This window comes from Prionailurus viverrinus, chromosome E2 (assembly GCF_022837055.1).
Source record: "Prionailurus viverrinus isolate Anna chromosome E2, UM_Priviv_1.0, whole genome shotgun sequence".
Taxonomy (NCBI): domain Eukaryota; kingdom Metazoa; phylum Chordata; class Mammalia; order Carnivora; family Felidae; genus Prionailurus; species Prionailurus viverrinus.
The window spans coordinates 28,087,461-28,111,747 of NC_062575.1; the positions used below are offsets into that span (position 1 = coordinate 28,087,461).

The window sequence follows — 24,287 nt, forward strand, 5'->3', positions numbered from 1 at the left end:
TCAGTGTTTGCATTCCTCTCATTTTTTTGACTGCAGGAAATGATAACGGAAAAAAAAAAACCCTCTGTTTGCTTATCACCCTGGAGTGCCAGGAGAGGTATCTGCCAAATTTTTTCTCAGGTCAGGAAGAGGTTTCAGTTTTCCCTCACCTGAGAGCCCAAGGAAGCACTGCTGGGTCCAATCTCCCTGGCAAATGCAGAAAGGTAGTCACTGTCTAGACATTCTAGGGCAAGGTGGTTTTATTGAGGGAAGAGTTGCTTGGTTCCCTGCAGAGACTTTTGTAAATAGGAGAACTGTTTCTTCTGTTAATACAGCTTTTAGAAAGAAGGCACCCTTGGGCAGGGATGGGGGAGTGGGCGGTGCACAGAGGGAGCTGGAAGGGAGAGGAGAGAGAAAGGTACCAATTGTTCAAGTGTCTATTGAGCACCTAGTGCCTAGAGCTTAGTGTGTAGCAGATGAGAACGACGGGAACTTACAGACCAGCCAAGGGTTGTCCAAGCCCCCACCCCTTCATGTCCACTGAGGAGCATGGCTTCCTGAAAGCTGGCAGGTGTGAGCCAAGAACCGAGCCCTCCCTTCCCCCACCCCCACCCCCCAATATGCTCAGAGGTTAAGGTGCCAAGTCCTGCAGCTGGGAGTCAAACTCATGATTGCAGGGCTGGGTTCAGAACCCATGGGATCCTCCATGGGATTCCTCCCCAGCTCTTTCTGCGCTGTCCGTAACAAACTCTTTCAGGAGCATTGGAACATGTGGCTTCAAAACAGTGGCTAATTGAGTCAGGACTGCTTAAATATTTGACTCCTAACTCTAGAATGTTGCTCTTCAACTTCAAGAAACTGTTACCCAGAATCGTGCAAGGATATACACTTTTCATAACTGCAGGGTGCTCCTTATTGACCACATTGAAATAATTGTTTAAGGATTTATCTCTTATCTCCTTTTGATAAGAATTATCATTAACTTACACAAGAAGAAAGTCTGTTTGCAAATGCTTTAAAGTACCTGTTCTTTCCCTCTGAATTATATGTAATCTATTTATGTAGTCAACGAAAATTTACGTGATACCAGGCACTGTAGGGGTTTTCCTTGGATCAAGTCAGGAAAGGGCCCTGCCCTTCCAGAGCAGTGTAGACAAAAGAGGCCATTATAATCCAGTGTAGTGGTGTGGTGGGGGGATGGGCAGTCAGGAGATATACTGCCTGGGAGGGTCAAAGAGCATGACCTGTAAGCTTGAAGGACTTGAACAAGCAGGAGTCAGCCAGGTGGGTGGAGGCAGGTGGGAGTCGGTGGAAGGAGAGAGGCCTTCCCCGCAGGGAGAACAGCATTGCAAAGGCCTGGAGGTGATTGAATCTCAAGGTCAATCATTAAAACTGGAAAATCATGTAAATCTTAGGTGTGCTTTATTCTAGCTTACTGTGAGAACCAGATCAAACCCAATCCATGTTATTCCCCCTCTTTACTTCCCTCTGGGTGTAGAAGTCTTGGGCTCCTGGCTACGTCTCAGACACAGACCTGAGAGTGAAGGAGTTTCAGGCTCTTTGAACACAGAGATGGTGCTGCTGTCCCCTGGCTGGAGGGCAGGACCTCAGCATTGGGATGGCCAGGTTTCTGGCAAATCTCTACCTTCCCTGTGGCCAGGAGAGAGTTAGCAGCCTCCATATCAAGGCATCAGTGAAGTTTCTGGCATAGAAATGACCTTGAAGTCATTGGTATGTAGTTCTTGGTGACATTTTATATTTTAAACTAAATTCCAACAATCATAAAGCAATTTACTTTTACATTTCAAGTCAGAGTTTTGTGAGAATTCCAAAAATGTGTCCATCTAATACCTCAATTTTCTTTTTTCTTTGGTGCTTTGATCTTAATAAACTCTTGCATCTGATATCTGAAACTCATTACATATCATAGTATTATTTGTGTGTACTATGTATTATACATACACACATACCTATGTGTGTAAGGTACATTTATCCTATGAGCTCTGTCACACACTGGGTTTGTGAATGAACTATTAGAGGCTCAGTTTCCTCTCCTGAAAACTGGGGATATAATGGTGTCCACCTCCTAGGGTGATCAGGGTTAAATGGGGTCTTGTTTATAAAGAGCTTAGCCCAGTGCCTGGCACGGTGTTAGCTTTGGATAAATGGTAGCTATTATGTGCATACAAAAAAAAAAAAAGACTACTAAAATGTTGGCAGCACTTATCTCCAGGGGGTGGGATTATGGTTACAATGAACATTTATTACTTTTGCAATCAGAGAAAACGAACAATAAATGTTATTATTAATTTAAAAATCTGTCTTTGGCTTTGTCGGAAGGAACCTGCAGTTAATGTCACTGTACCAGCCTGCAAGTAAGACAAGGCCTCCAGTTTCATATGAGGACTTTAAAGACAAACAACCTTGTTCAGTCGAATAATAGAGACTGTAGCAAAGGGAGATACTTAGTCAGGATTCTAGAGAAATGCTGCCCTCATCCAGCCCTGCAGTCCCCCTGACCACTCTTGTCTGGAGAGCAGGCAGGGGGTTCAGAGAAGGTAATTCTCAAATTACAGCCTTCTCTCCTATTGGGAGGTTATCTGGGGTTCTTAGTTGGAAATCTGTAACTCTCCAAGGAACCATTCCAGGAGAGTGACATTTATCCTCTTCTGGGCCTTTACTTGGGTGTCTCAGAAAATAAAACACACATTAGCCCACTTCCAGTAGGGGGATTGTGAGTGTCCTATTCTGGCATCCAGAACAATCTGAGGCCCAGGACCTTGGCTATGTTTCCGGCTGAGATTCTTGACTGCCAGCCCAGTGCCTGGAGCGGCAGGAGATAGAACTCTCCTTGATCTGAATGCCCCACTCCAATCCCTCCTTGCACCTCTTGGGCCATGACCTGAGAAGCAGGAAAGAGCCAACTGCCCACCCTTTGCCGATTATCTGCAGAACCATCAGCCTGCACTGAGCTGGTTTCTGAGCTTCTTTCTCCTCCTTCTGCACCCTGGAGGGAGAATACTGCTGCAGACTCTGGAGTAAAATGCCGCCTCTGTTTAGGAGACAAAGAACAGAATAGCTCCTCTGGGTCAGCTGTCTCTCTGTGGCTGGCCGGCTCCCTGGCCTCCCATGTGCTTCTTCTGAGACATAAGGAGGGACTTCTGGGCTACCCTGGGAGCCGCTGCCTGCTCCTGAGCGGTTGCATTCTGGACGTGTTTTCACTGGAGCTCAAAGGAATATTTTACTTTGAAAAATCTTAAGCACTGGAAGACGTTAATTTGGGGGTGGTGCTGTGGCTGGGGAGGCAACTGGCATGTGTATCCTTACTAGAACTAGTGAGAGCATGTGTGCATAAACAGGAGTGGTAACGTGTGACACGCACGCGTACCCATGCATGCTAACCCGAGCGTGAGAAGTGTGTATGAAAGCGTGGACTCAGGTTTAAAAGGATGTGTATGTTACAGTGTTAGAGAACGTATGTGAGCAGGAAGAAGGAGATATGTGCACTAAGGAGCAAGCAGACCATTTGTGGGAAGGCATGAGTCTGAGCACCAGACCACAACGTGAGTGGGTGTGTAAAGTGAATAAGAACGTGGAAGTGTACACATGTACCATCTAGAGTGTGTGAGAGCATGTGTGAAAGCGTGTGTGTTACAATGTCAAGAAACGTGCTCGCGTATGGGAGTTTGTGAAGGGCAGCACGGGAGAAGCCTAAGTGTGAGTAGTAACGAGTGTGTGCGAAAGTTCCGTACGAGGGTTAGCAGATGTGCGCGTGTCGGAGTGGAAGTTTACCTGCAAAAGCACGTATGTAGGACTAGCGTGGGGACGTGTGTTGAGAACTGAATGTGTGCGTGTGTGCGGACTAGAGCATGTGTGAAGGCATGTGTGAGGGAGGTGTGTACTGGCTTACGAGAGCCCATACACGAAAGCACAAGCACGTATGACGCTCCGTGTGCACCAGTGGGTGTGCGCGCACGTGTGCACTAATGTGTGCCGAGCGTGGGGGACCCCGGGGCCGGGCAGGAACATCCGGGCGGAGCTGAGAGGCAGCCGCCGAGTGGGCGGCCGCGCGTGTGCATGTGAGCACGCGCGGGAGAGTGAGCGGGAGCGCGCGCGCGCGCCGCCGACCCCCGCCTTGGGAAAGAGCCGGTTGCCATGGGAACGCGCCGCGGCCCGAGTTAATCATTTCCTGTGGAAAGTGTGCGGGAGGGGCGGGAGCGGGGCGGGCCGAGGAGGCGGCGGCGTGGAGCTGCCTCCCGCCGGCGGGCCGGGTCGGGCCGAGCCCCGGGCTCTGCGGCGACGCCGGGATCCTGCCTCCGCCAGGCCGGTGAGTCGGGGACCCTGGCGGGCGGGGGGCGGGCTGGGCTCTCGGGGTCCGCCCGGTCCGCTATTCCGGGCGCCGCGTCCGGGCCCGCCTTGCCCGCAGGACCCCCTCCCCTGCCCGGACCCGCCGCGGGGCGCAGGGAAGGCCGGGTGCCGGAGAACCAGCCCTGCGCAGTCGCCAGCCGCCCCCCCGCGCCGTCCAGCCGGAGCCGAGGACCTTGCCCACAGCACGGCCTGGGGAAGCACGGCCCTTGGGGTCCGAGCAGCCTCGGGACACCCCCCCCCCCCCGCCCCCCTTCCAATCTCTTTGGCCCAGGAGAGCCGGAACCTACCGCGGGAACCGCGTGTCCCGTCCGCGCACCCCCCTCCCTTTACAGAGATCCTCCTGTACACCCAAGGATCTCTTGAAGGCTGCAGTTTCCAGCCCTCCCACCATGTACGTTCCCTGGGCAGTTCGCTTTCCCCCTGGAAGGGCAGGGGGAGGGCAGGCCAGCCTGAGGTTGGCAGGAGGGCCAGTGCCCTCCTGGGCAGTGGGGAATTGAGCCACTGACAGCAGCAGCCTAGGGGATCCCAGTAGGGAGAGCAAGCCAGAAGCCACCTCCTTCAACCCCCTGTTGTGAGTTAGAGCAGAACTCTGGCGCAGTGAAGGGCCTGGTCCTGGAACATTTTAAAGAGGAAGCTGTATTTAAATTCTCAAGTACTCCCCCAGTCCCCAGCGTATCTGTCTCAAGGTTGTGGGTCAGCTGTCCCTGACCTTTCACCTTCCCCAGCCCTGAGGCTGAGTGAGCACCTCTCCTTGCCCAGGCACACTCCCCATGCCCTTGATAAAGTAGCTGTCTCCTTGGCCAGAGAGAGTCATTTGCAAGGAATGCAGCCTTAGAATGGGGCTGTATTTGCAGTGACTGGACTTTAGGGACATAGGGTGATGAGTTCTGCTGTCCTTATGGAGCCGAGGTTTTGAAGTCTGTGTTGTCCTGGAAAACCCAGGACGTGTGACTGTGTGCAGGGGAGGGCCCAGCCTCTGTCCAACCTTCCTGACCTTTTCCCCCAGAGAGACTAAGCCCTCCCCAGCAGCAGTATCTGGGCAGTTGTCAAATCTGTCCCTCAATCATTGCAATATCCCTGGTCTGGGGGCAGTGGGGGCTGCACTCTACTGCCATAGCCTAAACAAAGAGGGGCAAATCTGTTCCTCTCTCCAAGCCAGCCCCCCTGCATTCACTCATCCCTGGAGAGAGGGAGATCACTGAAAAATAAAAGATTTTCAGTTCCTTGTACATGCCAGTATTGTTCTGAATACTTTATATATGCTTTGTCTAATTCTTATACCAACCCTATAAGGTGGAGTTCTCCCCATTTTCAGATGGAGATAGTAAGACATGGAGAGGCAAAGTAATTCTCCCAAGGTCACACATCTACCAAGTGGCCAAGCTGGGTCTGAACCAGTTTTTGGTCATAGCCACTCCACTACTTGTCCCCATTACCCCACCCCGTGAGTCCTAAGTTGGTAGAAGCCCCAGCCTTGGGCTTATTTGAGTCCTGGATACTTTTGACCTTCCCACCCTTCTGGCTGCTAAATTCAGCTGCTTTTTCCTCTTCAGGATCTTGCACACACCCTTCCTCTTTCTTCCTGATATCTTCCTGGCTGCTCCTCTGACTTCCCTTCCAGAAAGCCACAGCAATATTGTCTCCTCCTGTCCCCACCCCTCAGACTTAGAGGATCTCCTTAAAAGTCTTCTCCCTCACCCGTGGAATCGACCTTCAATGCCCATCTCACCTATCCGGTGGCTTTGGCATGTAGGTGGAGCCTCTCTCCCTCCTTGCCCGTTGCAGCTGGTCCTCAGTGTTGGTTGTGTGCCCAGCTCCATGCCAAGCAATCTGGAGCAAAGGACATCTGGCTATTCCCCCTGGTTCCTTCCACTCCACACTGGTCCACATCCATTTTCCTCAGTGGGATCTGGTACACATATTTGAATTAGTGTCTGCCCTGTCCTATGGACCATAGTCCAGTAACACTGTACCCAGGAGCTTCCTCCAAGTTGTCTTCCTCAGTCCAGGAGCCTGGCATTCTTCCAGAGCTCAGCTCTGTGACCTTCGGTCACCAGATCTTCTGCCACCCAGCCCTGAACTCTTCTTTGTCTCTCCGTGCTCCAGTTGTTCCTGGCTCTGTTGACCCAGCATGCTCAGATCTCTCCTATTCTAAATACCACATTCTCTGAATTCAGCCTGTCCTCCTCATCCTAGCCAAACTTCCCCAAAGAGAAGGAAGTGGCAGCTTCCTTTAGCCCCGCCCACCTCTTGGGCCTTCCCAGGTCTGCCCTCTGCCCTGCTCCACTGATATGCTCCCTTCAAGAGCCCCAGCTGCTTTCTTCAGTTTGAGCTCTCTGTGGCGTCACTCCCTGGGAACTGACCATCCTCTCCTTCCCACTCAGCATCCAGTCACGTCTGAGGACTCTGCACCTGCCTGGTGCTGTTGTCACCTCTGACCTTCCTTCTCCAGCTTTCCTTACCACCCAGAGTGAGCTCTGGTTACCTCTAGTATCACCTTTAGTGATTGTATCCTCACCTGTGGCATTGGGACGCCCAGAAGCCTCTCACCTCCGAGTCTCCTTGTTTTTTTCCAAGATGCAGCCCGAGCTTCTGTCTGCATTTATTTCAGGGCATTCACCCATCAAGCCACTGCCCGGAGCTTAGTGTGGGTGTTGCTGCAGCTCCAGGCTGGGTGGTATGGGGCTGCACAGATGATCGTTCTGTGGGCCCTACCCTGGGGAGCCATCCAGGGTCAGGGGAGTGGACACCGATCAACCAGATAATCTTTACTGTCTGGTAGAAAGCAGTCTGCGGCCCAAGTGGCACTATTAGTAAGTCCCCGGGTGCCTGAAACTCCCATTTTCAAACCAAAAGCAAATTCCACATCACCTTCCTGAGCTGACTTGACTTCTTCTGTTAACGGCATCCCACTGTCTGAGTCTGGCACTGTAGCTTGGTACTTTAAATGCCCTCACAGCTGCTTTGCCACACGATAGGTGCTCCATAAAGACTCGTGTAGTGAATGCTTAAAAGTCTGTCCTGTCTATTGCTCAGTTCATGAGGGACTTCTGGGGCTTTCTATCCAGACCAGTGCTCCCCACCCCATGCCCCCCATTCTCCCATACCACCTGGTGCTTCCCTGCATTCCTGTTCTGATTGTGAAGGTTTGTTGAAGTGCTTACCACCCTCCTGACAGGGAGCTTTGAGGCCCCATCTCTCCAGATCAAAGAGGACCCCTGGTAGGTGTCTGACACACAGCAGACACCAGATAAATAATTATTAAATGAAGAAGGAATGAATCTTTGCCTCTTACTGCCTGCCAAGTTGTAGCCACAGAGTGAAGGCTAGTTGAATACATGAATGAGTGGCCTGTAAAAGAATTTGATATATATAAGCTTAGCTTGTCACTGGCCACAGTCAGGCCCGGTCTGATTACGTTTATGGAGATGCTGTTGACTTTTGCTTCCTCCTTGTGGGGCTGTGACCTGGCGCGGAGGCTGCCAGGCTTCCCGTGGAGGGGCTGAGATGTGAGGTCTCCACAGTGTGCCGCAGACACACCTGACGGGCTCCTCACCCACTTCTGAGCCTCCTACTTGGAAAAAAAAAACACCCCGAAATGGTACCGTGTTCTGTTTTATCCCACAAGCCCCGGGGATCTTTGGGGTGGGATGGCGGGAGGGGTCGGGGGTGGAATTGCAGTCGGGGCTGCCCTTCTGGGTAACAGGTGACCCTGTTGCGGATGGCGGGCTCCGATCTGCCCCCCCCCCCCCCCGGGGTGCCGGCCAGCCCGCTTAGTCTCGCCTCCCCTGTTCTGTCCGCAGGCTGCCCGGCGCCCCGACGACGAGGCCGCTGAGCCCCGGGCCATGGTCCCGTCTCGTCGGCCGTGGAACCTGAGAGCCACGCCCTCGCTGCGCGGCCTGTGGAGAGTGGGCCGGGCCCGGGAGCCCGAGCCCGGGATGGCTCGCCCCGCCCCCGCCAGCCCGGCCGCCCGCCCTTTCCCACACACCGGCCCGGGGAGGTTGAGAACTGGTGAGTCCGCATTTTTAAAATGCCTCTTTATTTCCCTTCCTTCCTCCAGATAGCAGCGATGAGGCCGGGCTTTCTCGCAAGTTCCTAGGCTCAGTCAGAGCTGTCAGGTAATTACAGGGTGCCCGGCAGCCCGCGGGCCGGCGCGGAGTCGGAGTCGGGGCGTCAATCTCGCCGGCGCTCCTGCCCCGCGCCCGCCTGTAAAGAGAGGTCCAGGACGCCGAGTTAAACTTCAACGCGGTCGCTGGAGTCGGGGGACAACGCCGCCCAAACCACGCGATCTCCGGCCAGCCGGGTCGGGGCGCTGCGCGGGCGGCCCGTCCTTGGTCCTTGGCCGAGCGCTTGCGGTCTCGCTCCGGTTTCTGCCCGCAGCTGGTAAACAAGGTAGGTGAAGTGGCAGCCCGGTGCCCGGCGCGGCACTGACACCTGATCGCGGCCGGCCCGCCCGCGGGGGACGTGAGGAGCGGACCGAAGCCGCGCCGGAGCGTGGCCCCGCGGAGTTTGGGTGCCATGCGCTGGGTTTCAGGTGCCATCTGGGGCGGATCCTGTGGGGGCCCCCGACAGCAAGTGGGCAGTGAAGGAGTTTGAGTCTGGACCCCTGCTGCCCCTTGGGGGAGTGTCCTTCTTTCTGGGTCATGTCCCCTGGTGCCTCACACACCAATAAGTGAGCAGCACCTCTGATTTCCAATGCGGACTGGATCATCGGGTCTGGTGCACTGCCCCATGACTGTCTCCTGAGCTGAGCTGGGGCAAGTCATCCTGGAAGTGTGGAAGGACAGAGGGGTCTTCAGTCAAGATGTCTTCAGAGGCTTGCTGTCTGTTGTTCTGACCCCCAGAGGAAGGGGGTTAGATTACCAGCCTGTCTGAACTAGCAAATTCCCTCTGGGCCATCAGATCCAAACCCTCTGATGTACAGAAGGGGAAACTGAGGCCCAGAGAGGGCACACAGCAAACTCCTGTTCAGTTCCTTCTCTCCCACCACTTTGTGCCACTGATGGCAGCCAGAGTGATACTCTCCAGAGTTTCTCTGTAGGGGACGGTGAGGCTGGGGATGGCCCCGGGAGGGTCTCTGGAAAAAGCTTGGGCTCTTGGGTCAGATAGCCTCAATTGTCTGGAAGGGGATGAAGATATACTCCACAAGGTTGTCCTAAGGATTACAAATATAGTATGAATGAGTATTGCTTTTCTGGTTAAAAAAAAAAAAGAAAAAAAGAAAAGAGCAAAAAGAAAACAAGAAGCAAAAGACGAAAACAGGTTCCTTAGAACACTAAAAAAAACCCTTGAAAAATCAAGAACACAGAAAACCCCAGAAAAAGTATAAAAAAGAAAATAAAAATTACCTACAAGATCGTTAGTGAACATTTTATACAGTTCCTTCCAATCTTGTGTTTGTGCGCATGCATGCATATAAATGAGTATTATGAAGATACAGACTTAGCCACTTTGAAAATTTAAGACAAAGGTCAAATGAAATCCTGTGTGTGAAATGCTAAGCAGAGTGCCTGCTACTGAGTAGGGTTCCAGCCAGCTTGGTTCCCCCCCTCCCCTGCCCACCCCAGCCCCTCCGTCTCCACCCCCACTCTTATCACTACCTTCAGAGGGATAGTCAAACAGAGGGTGGTGGGTCAGCACATGGGACTGGAATACTGGGTCAGCGTGACCCTGGGCATGTTATTAACCCTTCTCAGTTGTGGTCCTGACGGCCTGCATTTGTGGCCACTTTCTGTGTACCTGGCACAGAGTGAGCGTTTTACATGTGTCATTCCGTTTAACCCTCGCCACGGGACTATGAGCTTGGTTCCTTATCCCCATATTCTTGACAAAGAAACTGAGGATCGGGAAGGGCATTAAGGTCTCGGAAGCGCTTGGCCCAGGATATCATTACCCCCCAGCGCGGTGGCTCTGCAGCTTGCCCCTGTGAGGTGCACCCCCTTTCCCATCCCATCCCCCCTCACGAGCTGTGGTGGGGGGTTGAGGTGGGGTGCATGGGATACCCATACCCCACTCAGCTCTTTCCCCCATCCAATGAGGGAGGCAGTGTGTCAGAGGCTCAAGGGGATGTACTTTAGCTGGTCCCGAAGATGCTTTTGGAGGCTGCAGGGGCCAGGCCACCCGGTGTGGGGTTGGTTTTTATGAAGGCAGGGGAGAAATTGCCACCTAGAGGCAGCCTTGGTAATAAAACCACAGCCCTGGGGTGCACCTCCTGTGAAGGTTGGCACAGCCAGGTTGGTGTCGGCTTCCCTTTGCTGCTCTCTGTAGAGGGTGTTCATGAACGAGCGCCAGCCCCAAAATCCACTGTGGAGGGCGGGGAGCACCCCTCCTGCCCCGGAGGCCTTGGGTGCCTTCCTGAGGAGAAGCTTGGGGTGGCTTTTGGGAAGAAAGGAGCACAGCCCCTGCCTGGTGCCAGGCCTTCCCTCTGAGTAGGTCAGGCGTGTGAGGGCGTGTGAGTCCCTGCTGGCCGCGCCCGGGCCGGCCCGGAGTGTGGGGAAGCAGAACTCAGCCAGGGCCCTGGCCAGCGGTCTTCAGCCAGGGGCCTAGCATCTTACCCATACTCTCTGTCCCGGAACAGGGCGTGGAAAAGATACCCCAGTCAGCGGTGACGAGGACTCCAGTGCCCGAAGCACAGCTCGCCCGGCCCTAGCTCAGTGCCGGGCCCTCAGTGTGGACTGGGCCGGCCCTGGGAGCCCCCACAGGCTCTACCTGACCGTGCAGGTAAGCACTGGGGCCTTCGGGAAGGTGAGGGCCCAAGCCAGGCTGATGTGTCTTCGCCCTCTGAGCTCCCAGCAGCGGGGTCCCCAGCAGGCTCTCTGGGGAAGCGAGCACTGAGAGAGAGCCGGGGACCTGCCTTGGTAAGCTTCTCACAGCACGCAGAGCCGCAGAGCCCGGATGGAGCAGTTTGCTTTACTGGGTTATCTCAGGGAAAATCGCAGAGCAGGTGACAGAAAGCTTTCAGCCACACCCTGGCTGAGGCGTTGAAGTGAGAACTGCGGGGCCTTCGCTGAGGAGCTCTTAGGAAAACAGGCAGGTTTTGGGGTAGCCGTTAATTCCTACTCAGCATGTTTGTCCGTGGGGCAATACTTGTATTTCCTATTTAACGTGAGGATCCAAAGCCAGACAGAGGACTTTGCCAAAACTTGGATTCTTTTCTCTCGCAGTTATCACCAACTGACTTTCAAAAGACAAATTTTATATATATTTGTATATTTGGTTGTAGAGATCATACATAATGATAGTAATAATAGCTGCTATTTATGGAACACTGGTTTTGAACCAGGCACCGGTGCCATGTATTATATAGCTCACATTAGTACTCATGGTCCTCGTAACAGTCTCAAGACACAGCTACTGTTTTATTGGAGGTGTATGGATGAAGTAATGGAGGCCCAGAGAGGTTATGTAACTTGCTACTGGTCCCACAGCAAGCGGGGATCTGAATAGCTAAGCATGACGTGCTCGATAACGTATGGTATAAAAGAATTCACACAGGGATATAACATCTCGAAGCTGAATGTTTTTTCCAGTCCTGCATCTTTTAAGAAATCCACTATTAAGAGTTTGGTGTTTATGTATCTTTCCTATATAATCACTTAATTATGTTTATACAATTTTATTATTTATTTTTACAAATTATTTTGTGACTAGCTCTTTCCCTCGACAGGAAATCTGGTGATTTCTTCATGCATGTCAGTATACAGAGAACTACCCCATTCTTTTGAACTGCTTCATAATATTCTACTTCAGGGTTTACCATAGGTTATCTAACTGGTGCTCTGTATTATTTCTGGTTGCAATGAGCTACTTAAATATCGATGCATTCTCACAACTGTGTTTGAATAATTTAAGGATGGCACAGGCACTGCACTTTTTAAAAGAATACAGATATTTATGAAGTGCCTCTTCTGTGCCAGGTTCTGTGCTAGGTGCTGGCCCATAACCTAGCGGAGAAATAGACCTGACAGCCTGGCAGCCTGGCAGCCTGACAGCCTGCCACAAAATAATCAAGTGATCACAAGTGTATGAATGCAAACTGGACAAGGACCATTGACACAGTGATGGAGGATGAATGACCAGAGTCACTTGGGCGGGTTGCAAAGCTCCCTGCCCAAGAAAGATTGCACACAAGAGGGCTCACTTTGAAGGGACATGGGCACATGGGGGGCAGGAGGGAGAGGAAACCCAGGTGCCCTTTGAGGGCATATCCTCCCTCATGCAGATGAAAGTCCTGGGCCTGGGCGGCGTGTGGCCCCAAGTCCTGATCTGAATGTGGCCCAAAGCTTGATGTGGCTTCAGGAGCAGTCTTGGGCTTCAAGGCTTTTCTTGGCCCTTCTTGTGTGGTTCATCTGCAAACCGAACCAAACAGTCCTTCTTTTATGTTAAGGTCTGCAAGAAAAGCAGGTCTGGTGTGGGAACAGTTAAAGAAACTGGAGAAGCCATTTGTTTTTCCTCTGAGTTGAGCCATTGGTAGTTAAATCGGGAGGTGGTCAGAAACCGGCTGCCTTGAGTTGGGCGGTGGCTCTGTTCTTGAATTTTGATTATGGGGTGTTGGGTTGTGGTTGCTGCTGAGTCCTGGGGTCAGCAGATCTGCTGAGAATCTGTGAGGAGCTCCTGTAAGCAACCAGTTTCCATGTTGGTGTCCTTCTGGGCCCCCATGAAGCTCCATTGTGTTTATAGTTTGCTTCGAGGACAGGGATGTGGGGCTGAAGGAGGGACCCCGGGCACTGTGGGGTGAGCAGGTAGGCTTAGTGAACCTCCCCCCTGCCCCAGCCTCTCAAGTAGTTAAAACCTGAGATGCTCCCTCTGAAGGTGCTGCAGAAATCCCCAACCCCCCTGGCGTCCCGGCTGCCCTTCCTGTGGCTTGGCCACCAGGCCAGAAATAGCGTGACCTTTGCTCTGGTCGGCAATTGGAAACTTCCAGCTGCTGCCATTGCCGCCACCGCTGACAAGCCTGCTCGTGATGGTGTGGCAGTTGGTCAAAGGGTGGGGACAAAATAAAGTCGGGGGGGGGGGGAAATTTCCTACATGTGAGAGACTGTGCTCGCCACCCTCCCTTCTCAAGTAGAAGGTGAGGTCGAGAGAGAGGGAGTCAGAGACGGTGAACGAGGCTGCTGATGTTGCTCTTTTCCTCTTTTCCATTCTGTTTATTGGATTCGGGGTTACAAAAGTTAAAAAAAAAAAAAAGGAAGAGTGCAGAAAAAGTACAATGCTAGTGGCTACCTGATATCGAGCCCTTTCTGTGTGCCAGAGGCTTTGAGGACTTTGCACGGTTCCTGCAGTTCCCCTTCACACCAGTGGCATCAGGGGGCTAGTACTGTTTCTCTCGTAGGAATGGGGAAAATGAAGCTTCAGAGAAGGTAAGTAACTTGCCCAGAGCCACACGGCTCACCTGAAGCGCAGCCATGTTTCACACCCAGCTCTTGCCGACTCTGGACTCAGAACTTTCTTTTAGACAGAACGTTTGTCTTTTGTTTCCAATACAGTAGGCACAAAGACACCAAAAACGTGTCTGTAGGGGCACCCGGCTGGCTCTCAGTCGCATGAGTGTGCAATTCTTGATCTTGGAGTTGTGAGTTCGAGCTCCCTGTTGGGTGTAGATGACTTAAATAAATAAAACTCAAAAAAAAAAAAAAGTGTCTATAATGCCCCTTCCCAGATAATTTCTATTGACATTAAAAAAACAAAACAGAACACTGTAGATGCTTATAAGGCTAAAAATAGGTTCAAAGTGAAATGTAAGGACTCTTTGCCCTTTTCCCCCACATTCTCTTAGTTTCTTTTTACTCCCCCAAAAGTTTAAATGATGCACGTTTCTCCTCCTAGTTGCTGCATCACCTGACCTGCCAGAGACAACCATTGTTTATACAGTTCCCCAGATTTTTTTCAAGGCCTGTTTTATTTCTCTTATCCTCAAATGGGATTGCACTTTGCATGCGGTTCTGCGGCTTGCTTTGGATGTCTTTCTGTGTGAGCTGCAGGTGATCGTCTCCAGATGACTCTTTCTGCCCCTCCCTTCTCTCTCTCCCTGCCTGTCCACCTGTCTGTTCCTCCTTCTTGGCCTCGGTTTCTCCTTGACCAGGAGATGGGGGGCATGGGCTTCCCCTGCTTGTGCAGATTTGTGTGCCCCCCTCTTGGCAGTCTCGAGCTGGGGGCAGCTGACATCGCGTGGGGTGTTGCCCTGAGATTGCCGTGTGCCTGGTGGGGCTGGACAGCCCTGCGAATGGTGGGGCTGTGGGCCCGCAGCAAGTAGGCTGCTGCACTGATGACTCCCGCCCCACAGAGCCTGCAGGGACAGCCCAGTGAGCTTCACCTGAGAACTTCTAAGTGCCCCAGAACCTTCTTTGCCGGTGCAGATAGCTGGCTGCCGAATGGGGGCCAAGAGAATGCACTGCCACTGTCCTGTCGTGGCATCTGGGCACATTTCCTTCCAGACCCCGGGCCTCATTGTCCTCACCCACTCACACAGCGAGGGCTGGGTCCCTGTGCCCGGGATGCTCCCAGCTCCAGGAGCACACCATCCGCAGGCTCAAGGGCGTCCCCTCCCGCCTGTAGTCCCCTTCACGTGAGGATTCTGGTTGTGTCTTGGCAGCAAGCCCTGCTGGACAAGGGGTGCGAGAACAAGAGTCAGGGGACGAAAGAAGAGAAGCTCCTGAAGAGGCAGGCGCCGGGCCCCAGGCGGGACCGGGAGGCCCAGGAAGCTGGTGGCACCATGAATGTAGAGAAAACAGGTAAAGGAGGTCTGCCCGCCAACCTGGAATAGCCCTCGCTAAAGCAGGCACTGGCAGGGAGGCTGCTGTGGCATTTGGACTGTCCTCACACCCTGTCCTCCTCACCTGGAGGTGGCCCAGCCAATTCCTGGCCACCTTGACGTGGAACTCAGAGACCCCGGCCTGCCCATCCCACTCCAGGGATACCCTCCTCCCACTGCCCGCAGGGCCCCACCAGTGATAAGAGGCTTTGGCCCGTGTGGGCTGGGGTTGAGTTTCCCTGCTTTTTGTCTTTTCCCCAGTGCTTGTCAAAAGCAGGCCAAGGGTGGCAGCCTCAAAGACGCCACGCCTGTGGAGAGAAGCCTGACCCCATCCCCTTTATCTGTGGATGCGTCAGGGACCCAGAGGCTCTAGGACAGGGCTTTGCTCTGCTCCCTCAAGGCCAGGGTCAAGGAGCCAGTGGCTCCATTCTTCTCTGACCAGGATGACTGGTTCTGGAAGATTCTATGGACCCCCTTTGTGGGGCTTCTCCAGCTCAGGGAAACCTGAGCTCAGTAATTGGGGAAAAAGCATCCTCAGGAGCCCAAAAGGAAGGCCAAGACTGTGTGGAGAAAAAGCAGCTGGTCTTTCCCCTGTTCTCTTCCTCCCGTCACCAGGGGTCGATCTGTGTTTCTGAACTTGCTGTGTGGTGGAAGGAGCCACTCCCTTCTCTGGGGTTGTCCCAGAGCTGCAGTCGCCTGTCTGGCATTCAGGGACGGGTGTTGGGGTCTGGGTGAGGTGTGGGCAGACAGGACTTGGGAAGGGGTGAGCTGTCCAGCCAGTCAGATCGGCTCTCCCAGTTCGTGGAGAAGAGAGAGACCAGTTTCTGTCAAGGGGGTGGACTGAGCCTTGTCAGTGGGGCTGGGGCCAGACTTCTGTCTTCCTGAGCCCAAGGCACAGTGAGCAGGCAGGGTCTCTGAGGCATGCTCTCTTTTAAAACTTGCACTGACATCCGACCGGCTGAGAGGCATGTGGCCTTCTCAGGGCCAAGTCCCATTCACTCCCTGGCCCCCAAGTGCCTCTTTGACCTCACCTCTCCCTCCCTCCTCTGGCCTTCCCTTAGCTTCTTCAAGGTCTTTTCTCCCCTAGCAAGTGCTCTCTAGGCCCTGTTTCAGCTCCCCTGGCTGTGCCCCTCTGCTGGGGTCAGGATGAACCCCCGTGTGGGCTCCAAGGGCATCTCAGAACCTTCCGAGTGTCCTGGATGAGAAGGACTATTCTGTGTCTTGTTCCAGCCCTATGGTCTGTGGGATGATGCTCACTCACTTCTATGCATCCTTCATGGATCCCAGGCTCCTTTCCCAAGGTTGCCTCACTGGGACCATTGTCCCCACTTCACAAAGGAAGACCCCCTCCCCACACCCCCATCTCCCAGGTGGCAGAGCGAGCTCTCAGGACCTAGAGCCCTGGTGTGTTCCCCACCACACCATGGCAGTCTGCAAAGGGCTGAGGGCCACGCTGGTCACATGCTGCTCATGGCAGCCCCATGTGCAGGCCTGGAAGCATCCACCTGACCTCACTCTCTCTAGAACAGATAGCAGAAGCTTGGCCAACTGTGTATGATATGCATGCTGTGTCACATGCAGGCCACACTGCCAGGGCCACTAGCCGACCGGTAACTGAGCCTGCTCCAGCTCTCCAGAGGGTCTCGAGTCGAAGCTATTCCAAGGGATTGTGAGGAAGGGAAAAGCCGTGTGTGCTTTACTTGCCCTCTTGAGAGTGGGGCCCGAGATCCCTCAGGGTCTACCCTCCTGGGAGCAGGGCTGTGACATCCCACCCAGCCTGGAAACTCTATTGTGGCTTCTCTGAAGTCTCAGTGAGCGCACTTGCTGCCTCCCGGTGGGTTGAAGCTGCCAGCAGGGTGTGTGACTTCAGGTGCAGAGTCTGGGGGCCCTCCAGTCCTGCCCCATAGGACTCTGGCTCCTGGGATGTAGCGTGGGGGAGCCCCGAAGCCTGGCTGCCCTCAGACTGGAGGCTTGGAGACAGCAGGTGCCACTTGTCACACCTTGGACCCTTCTTTCTGCCTCCTGGGGCTTTGGTTGGGTCCCAGTTCAGGCTGCCCAAGGGGAGAGGCAGATCTCCTGCCTTCAGAGCCTCTCCTCTACCCCACTCCTGCACACCCCCTGCTCCCCACCTGCAGAGACCATGAGCGTTCTTGGTATCCTCCAGGCAAGCTATGACAGGCATCCCAAGCCCTATTGTCACATCGTGGCCCTTGATTCTGTCTTTGTCCTTCTGTCAGTCTCTCTGTTTCTCTCCTGCTCCTGGTGACAGGACAGTGGAAGGCCGTGGGAGGAGGAGGATTCAGGCTGAGGTACCACCCTCTCCCGCTGGTATTTATCACTTTGTCGTGCCTGTGCAGTCCCTGTGCTCAGCGCAGGTGTCGGCCCCAGAGCGGGCCTGGCTGTGTTCCTGCTCACATGCTGTGTCTGTCTCTGTGTGTCCTGGTCTGGCTGCCCCTTGCACACGCACACCCTCCCCTTGCCCCTTCTCTGTGTGCAGGTGACCACTCCCTGCAGAGGTCAGGGCACAGGCTGGGGAGCCTCTGCCTCTCTTCTGTACTCTAGAGGGGATTTGGGGTTTAAAGAAATCACGTTTTCCCCCAAGAATAGTGTTTTCTGGGGAGAGAACCCCGGACTCTTAATCAGCTGTTGCCAGAAGGCATGTCTTTCTCAGCTGCGATTCCTTGCGGCCTGGCCACAGGGAGGGTATCGCCCATCAGACCTCGGACACATACTTTGAAGGGAGTCTAGGGTGAAAGTCTCTTGCCTCAGTCCTTATCCAGGCAATTCTGTCTCCCAGAAGCTGCTCGCTGAAGCGGCTTCCTCCAGGGCCTGCCCCGGCCAACCCACGCCGCTGCCACCCCCAGCCCTCGCCCCGCTGGCTTGCATCCCCTCCCCATCCCTGACGGTCTGCCCTGCCGTGACGGGCCCCCTCTCCTCATCCAGGGTGGGTCCTCTGCTGTCCTTTCTGATCGGCCACTACTTTGCTCATAGGTGGGCGGCTCTTTGGCAGCGGGAGGTGCTCGAGCCTGGCGGGGCCGCCAGGTGCAGCCCCCATGGTGCATAGGATGGTGGAGGCCATGTCCCAGCTGCAGGAGGAGAAAGCCCGGCTACAGGAGGAGCTGGCAGCCCTACAGGAGAGGCTGGCCCTCCGAGACAGTGACCAGCAAGCCACATCCACCCAGCTGCAGAATCAGGTACCTGGGGAGGATGGGATGGGCAGAGGCCACTCCCCCCCGTGGAGCAGATCAGAGGACACTGCGTGGGCCGCCCGGAACCAACCCACCGGGCGGCCGACGTGATGGACAGATAGGGTCTCCTCTCTCGGCTCAGGAATGCATGAGGGGGCAAGGTGGCAAGAGTCAGAGGCCTGGGTCTCCCATCCTGCTCATCCTTGTGCCCCATTCCTCATGGTTCCGGGGGGCCAGGACGTGCCTCTCCAGGAGTGACAGGCTGTGTGTGTAGATGTGAGGGAAGCAGGGAGGTACGGGGTCGCTCCCAGCCCTCAGGCCCGTGCCGAGTCCACCCCATCTTATTCGGTGCCTTGGACTGGGCAGTCCAAGTGGACAAAAGTCACTGCAGTGGTCACCCCAGGGAAAACTGGTAGGAAAGGAGAGGCTGGTGTGAGTGCATGCGGGAGGAGAAGCACTCAGACTCTGGAAGCCAGGGAGGGCCTCAGGTTTATGCTGGCGAGTGCTGTCTCCTTCCTCGGCTGGTCAGGACATTCGGGACCTCGGCTGCGTGCCCTGTGGGACTGACCGTGGGCCCTCCTTCCCCACCTGCACGTGGACCCCGAGGCCCCTTTCCAGAGGTTCAGCTCCCCACACCCATGGCCAGTGTCTGTCTTTTGTGTCTGTCTGAACTTTCCCACTTCCCCAAGGTCCCCCCACCCTCTCTCTACATCATCTCTGCCTTGGATCTGTGCCCTGAGCTGTGGGCCCAGGACTCTCTGTTGACGGGCCCACCTTCACCTGGAGCCAAGTTCTTACTCTGTGGTTACCCACCATGTGGACCTTTTGCTTGGGGAGACATCACAGAATACTCTGACTTGTTCTCAGTTCCAGGGAGCAGCAGATTCTTTTTATGCATTTTTAATTTTAATTTTTTAAAGAGGGAGGGAGAAAGAGGGAGCAGGGGAGGGGCAGAGAGAGAGTGAGAGAGAATCCTGAGTAGGCTCTATGCTGTCAGCGTGGAGCCTGATGCAGGGCTCGATCTCATGAACCGTGAGATTATGACCTGAGTTGAAATCAAGAGTCAGATGCCTAACCCACTGAGCCACCCAGGCGCCCCTATGCATTTTTTAATGTAGGATTTTTCCCCCAGCTTACGGATGTATCCTCTTCTCCGGAACTATCTGTTCTGACCACTTGTTCCTTGCTGGGTTAGGTGGGCCTCCTTGGGGCATCCCTAGTGCCCTGTGTCTCCTTCATACACTGACCCCGTTGTTTGCTGCCTCTGGGCCTGTCTGCCTCACTCTCAGGGGCTCTTCTAGGCAGGGTGATACACTAGCTTTGTGTCACTGTTGCTTCCTTCGGTGCCCGCCTGCCTCTCTCCCTCAGCTGTTTGCTGAGTGCGCGGTGTGCCCTGGGCACCAGGCTAGCCACTGGGGATGTCCAGGTGGGCAGGTGTGCTCTGGCCTGTGGAGGCTATGGTCTAAGGGAGGACAGACATTTGTTACATGTACCCATGTGAAGTTAGAAGAGCGACAAGGGCTCTGCAGGTGGGCACACACACAGGGCATGAGGGCTTGTACCAGAGGCCTTTGTGAGGGACATCAGGGCCTGGCGGGGAGGTCAGGGACAGCCTCCTTGAGAAAGTGGTGCTGGAGCCAAAGTCTGGCACAGAGCAGAGGAAGGGGGTTCTGAGCTAAGGGAATAGTCTGTGCAAAGGGACTGTGGCAGGAGGAGCAAGATATAGGGGCAGAACCAAAGCTTGGGTAGCCCTGTGGGACTGGGGGCTCGTCCAGGGCCCACCCCACAGGGCACGCCTGGCCCGTGGCAAGAGCTTATTCGCAGCTCTTCCTTCCTTGACCTTCTCCAAGATAGACTGTCCAGGCAGTTAATTTTTGAAATAAGTTTTTTTTTTTTAAAGAGGTTTACTGAAATATAACTCACATACCATTCACCCCTTTAAGGTGCACAATTTAAATATATTAAGTATATTGAGATTGTGATACCACCATCACCATCATCCAATGTCAGAACATTTTCATCACCCTAAAAAAGCCTAGTCACCCTCTTTTCCCCCTCCCCCCACAACCCCTGGCAATCGCAGATCTGCTTTCTGTTTGTGTGGACTTGCCTTTCCTGAACATTTCATGTAAATGAAATCATAACCATGTGTGGCCTTTTGTGACTTTAAATGAATTTAAAAAAAAACAAAACATTTTTTCCCTTTTATTAGCAAAGTTGGCTTACTTTTTAGAGGGGAAGTTGAAGGTGAAGGATCTTGGCCTTTTTGTGGTCTTTGTGCCCCCAGGTCTGCAGATATCCCCAGCCCCTGTCCTCTCCCATCCCCGGCCCCTCTGGATGATTGAGAGAATTCAGAATGGTTCTCCGTCTTTGCTCAGGCTTTATCCTTGAACTTCCTGACTGCCAGCCCTTTTCTGAAAACTTCAGGGGATGCACCTGAAATTCCAGGTCCCTGAGCTACTCTTCGGAGGGTCCGAATCTGTGGAGCTATGTTCAACCAGATGGGCCGGGAGCCGGGTTCAAATCCTGACTTTGGACACTACTCAGTTTCAGCTGTGGGACCTTGGGCTGGTTAATTACCACTCTGCACCTCAGTTTCCTCATCTGTCAAGTGGACATAAAAGCACCTGATGAGATGATCCAGTATTGTGGTTGTTGCTGCCAGCACCGCCATCTTTACTGGGAAGAGTTTTGGATTTGGAACCACACAAACAGGGTTCTAGTCCTGGCTGTGCCACTCGCTAGCTGTGCGGCGGTAGGAAGTGACTTCCTCTCCGAGCCTTCGTTTACCATTCTCTGAACTGGGACTAATCAATGTTGCTTCATGGTTATTGGACAGATCAATTGTGAGACTGGACAGAAAAATGGGTGATAAACTGTAAAGTGCTAATGCCTCGGGAGGTATCACTTCTGTGTGCTCTGGTCTTCTGTCTGCCTCACTGTGGTTTGACACAGATTGACCTTCCTCCTCCTCTAAGAAGAAAAGCCCATCAGTGGGGGACACTCTGCCTCACTGCCATGGTGCCTTATTCCCAACCTTTTCCAGACTTGCCTTCTGGGTGTGGCTCTTCCTGAAAGGCAGGGTAGCCTAGTAGTTGAGTTTGAGGGCCCTGTAGTGGGGGTGGTCACTCAGACCCAAGTTTAATCCTAGGTCCACCACTTAGTGGTCAGATGACCTTGAGCAAGCTGCTTAACTAAGGCTTTCACCTCACCCACCCCACTCTGAACCATGTCAGAGTTCTCGGTCAGACTTGAAAACACTTTAAACCAAGTCCTTGGCAACCTCCAAATTATCCTTGGTGACCCTGATATCCCTGTGGCCATAATCTTGGGACCAAAAGGGAATATAAAAAGCCACCTTAACTAAGGCTTAATCTCTTGGAATCTCAATTTCTCTTCCTGTAAAGTGGGGATGATAATAGTGTCTACCTCATAGAATTGGGGATTCGAAGTGATGATCTCAGGAAGTCCTGTACCATGCTGGCAAACTGACTCAGGAAATGGGGCTGCCATTATCACTGTTGGAACCTGGGCTTGTGGGGGAGGTGGGAGTCTTTTGAGGCTTATGCACTGATAAGTGTCAGATGGCGATAGCTGTATTTACCAGGAGCCCACCGTGCTCCTTGTGGGGAGCACGCGGGCCCAGGTCCTCGGTGCTCAGGAGGACCCAAGCCACAGAGGCCACTGGTCTTGGTCTGGCAACAGGAGAGAGACCGCGGCTGGTCTGGATGACCCTCCCCGATGTTGGCAACTATAGCCCCGGGCCACATGCTATAGCTCCCCTCCCCTTTTGTGGAAGTGCCTGGAGCAGTGGCCTCCACACTCCCAAGGCCCTGCCAGTGTTACACGTTACCAGACTGGCCACATACACCCCCCCCCCCACCTTATTGCCCCTGAACTTCCAGATAGAAGCTTAAAAAACTGCTCAGAGACCACAGGCTGGTAGACTAGATCTAGCCTTCAAGTGTGTCTGATTTGTTTGCCTTTTTTTTCTTTTTAACCATTAAAAAATTGTGGTAGAATATGCACAACAGAAAATTTATCACTTTAACCATTTATTTATTTATTTATTTATTTATTTATTTATTTATTTAATTTTATTTAATTTTATTTAATTTTATTTTTAAAAAATTTTTTTTTTCAACATTTATTTATTTTTGGGACAGAGAGAGACAGAGCATGAACGGGGGAGGGGCAGAGAGAGAGGGAGACACAGAATCGGAAACAGGCTCCAGGCTTTGAGCCATCAGCCCAGAGCCTGACGCGGGGCTTGAACTCACGGACCGTGAGATCATGACCTGGCTGAACTCGGACGCTTAACCGACTGCGCCACCCAGGCGCCCCTAATTTTATTTTTTAAATTTACGTCCAAATTAGTTAGCATATAGTGCAACAATGACTTTAGGAGCAGATTCCTTAATGCTCCTTACCCATTTAGCCCATCCCCCATCCCACACCCCCTCCAGTAACCCTCTGTTTGTTCTCCACATTTAAGAATCTCTTATGTTTTGTCCCCCTCCCTGTTTTTGTATTATATTTGCTTCCCTTCACTTGTGTTCATCTGTTCTGTGTATTAAAGTCCTCATGAGTGAAGTCATATGATATTTGTCTTTCACTAATTTCAATTAACATAATACCTTCTAGTTCCATCCATGTAGTTGCAAATGGCAAGATTTCATTCTTTTTGATTGCCTATGGACATTTGGGCTCTTTACATATTTTGGCTATTGTTGACAGTGCTGATATAAACATTGGGGTGCATGTGTCCCTTTGGAAAAGCATACCTGTATTCCTTGGATAAATATCTAGTAGTGCAATTGCTGGGTCATAGGGTAGTTCTATTTTTAATTTTTTGAGGAACCTCTATACTGTTTTCCAGAGTGGCTGCACCAAGTTGCCTTCCCACCAACAATGCAAAAGACATCCTCTTTCTCTGCATCCTTGCCAACAGCTGTTGTTGCCTGAGTTGTTAATGTTAGCCATTCTGACATACGTGAGGTGGTATCTCATTGTGGTTTTCATTTGTATTTCCCTGATGATGAGTGATGTTGAGCATTTTTTCATATGTCAGTTGGCCATCTGGATGTCTGCTTTGGAGAAGTGTCTATTCATGTCTTTTGCCCATTTCTTCACTGGATTATTTGTTTTTTGGGTGTTGAGTTTGATAAGTTATAGATTTTGGATACTAACCCTTTATCTGATATGTCGTTTGCAAATATCTTCTCCCATTCTGTCAGTTGCCTTTTAGTTTTGCTGATTGTTTCCTTCACTGTCCGGAAGCTTTTTATTTTGATGAGGTCCCAGTAGTTCATTTTTGCTTTTGTTTCTCTTGCCTCTGGAGATGTGTTGAGTAAGAAGTTGCTGCAGCCAAGATCAAAGAGGTTTTTGCCTGCTTTCTCCTCGAAGATTTTGAAGGCTTCCTGTCTTACATTTAGGTCTCTCATCCATTTTGAGTTTATTTTTGTGTATGGTGTAAGAAAGTGGCCCAGGTTTATTTTTTTGCATGTCGTTGTCCCGTTTTCCCAGCACCACTTGCTGAAGAGACTGTCTTTATTGCATTGGATATTCTCTCCTGCTTTGTCAAAGATTAGTTGGCCATGCATTTCTGGGTCCATTTATGGGTTCTCTATTCTGTTCCATTGATCTGAGTGTCTGTTCTTGTGCCAGTACCATACTGTCTTGATGATTACAGCTTTGTAGTATAGCTTGAAGTCCGAGATGGTGATGCCTCCTGTTTTGGTTTTCTTTTTCAAGATTGCTTTGGCTATTCGGGGTCTTTTCTGGTTCCATACAAATTTTAGGATTGTTTGTTCTAGCTCTGTGAAGAATGCTTGTGTCATTTTGATAGGGATTCCATTGAATATGTAGATTGCTTTGGGTAGTATTGACATTTAACAATATTTGTTCTTCCTATCCAGAAGCAGGGAATCTTTTTCCATTTTTTTGTGTCTTCTTCAGTTTCTTTCATAAGCTTCCTATAGTTTTCAGTGTGTAGATTTTTC

General features: G+C 52.5%; 1 protein-coding gene across 8 annotated transcripts in view; it reads left to right on the top strand.

Annotated features, from left to right (window-relative positions):
• The first annotated feature begins 4,189 nt into the window (after positions 1-4,189).
• KIFC3 (kinesin family member C3) overlaps positions 4,190-24,287 on the top strand; it is a 43,280-nt gene continuing 23,182 nt past the window's right edge. For 2 of the 8 annotated variants that reach the window (XM_047835712.1, XM_047835711.1), the window contains exons 1-5: positions 4,190-4,306; positions 8,151-8,358; positions 10,925-11,067; positions 14,939-15,077; positions 18,089-18,291. In XM_047835712.1, the coding sequence (XP_047691668.1) occupies positions 8,193-8,358; positions 10,925-11,067; positions 14,939-15,077; positions 18,089-18,291 (651 nt within the window). In that variant the 5' untranslated portion in view covers positions 4,190-4,306; positions 8,151-8,192. Of the gene's footprint in view, positions 4,307-8,150; positions 8,359-8,392; positions 8,740-10,924; positions 11,068-14,938; positions 15,078-15,663; positions 16,932-16,956; positions 17,407-18,088; positions 18,292-24,287 lie in introns of those variants that run through there. The other 6 variants (XM_047835714.1, XM_047835713.1, XM_047835715.1 and 3 more) reach the window with 6 other exon arrangements.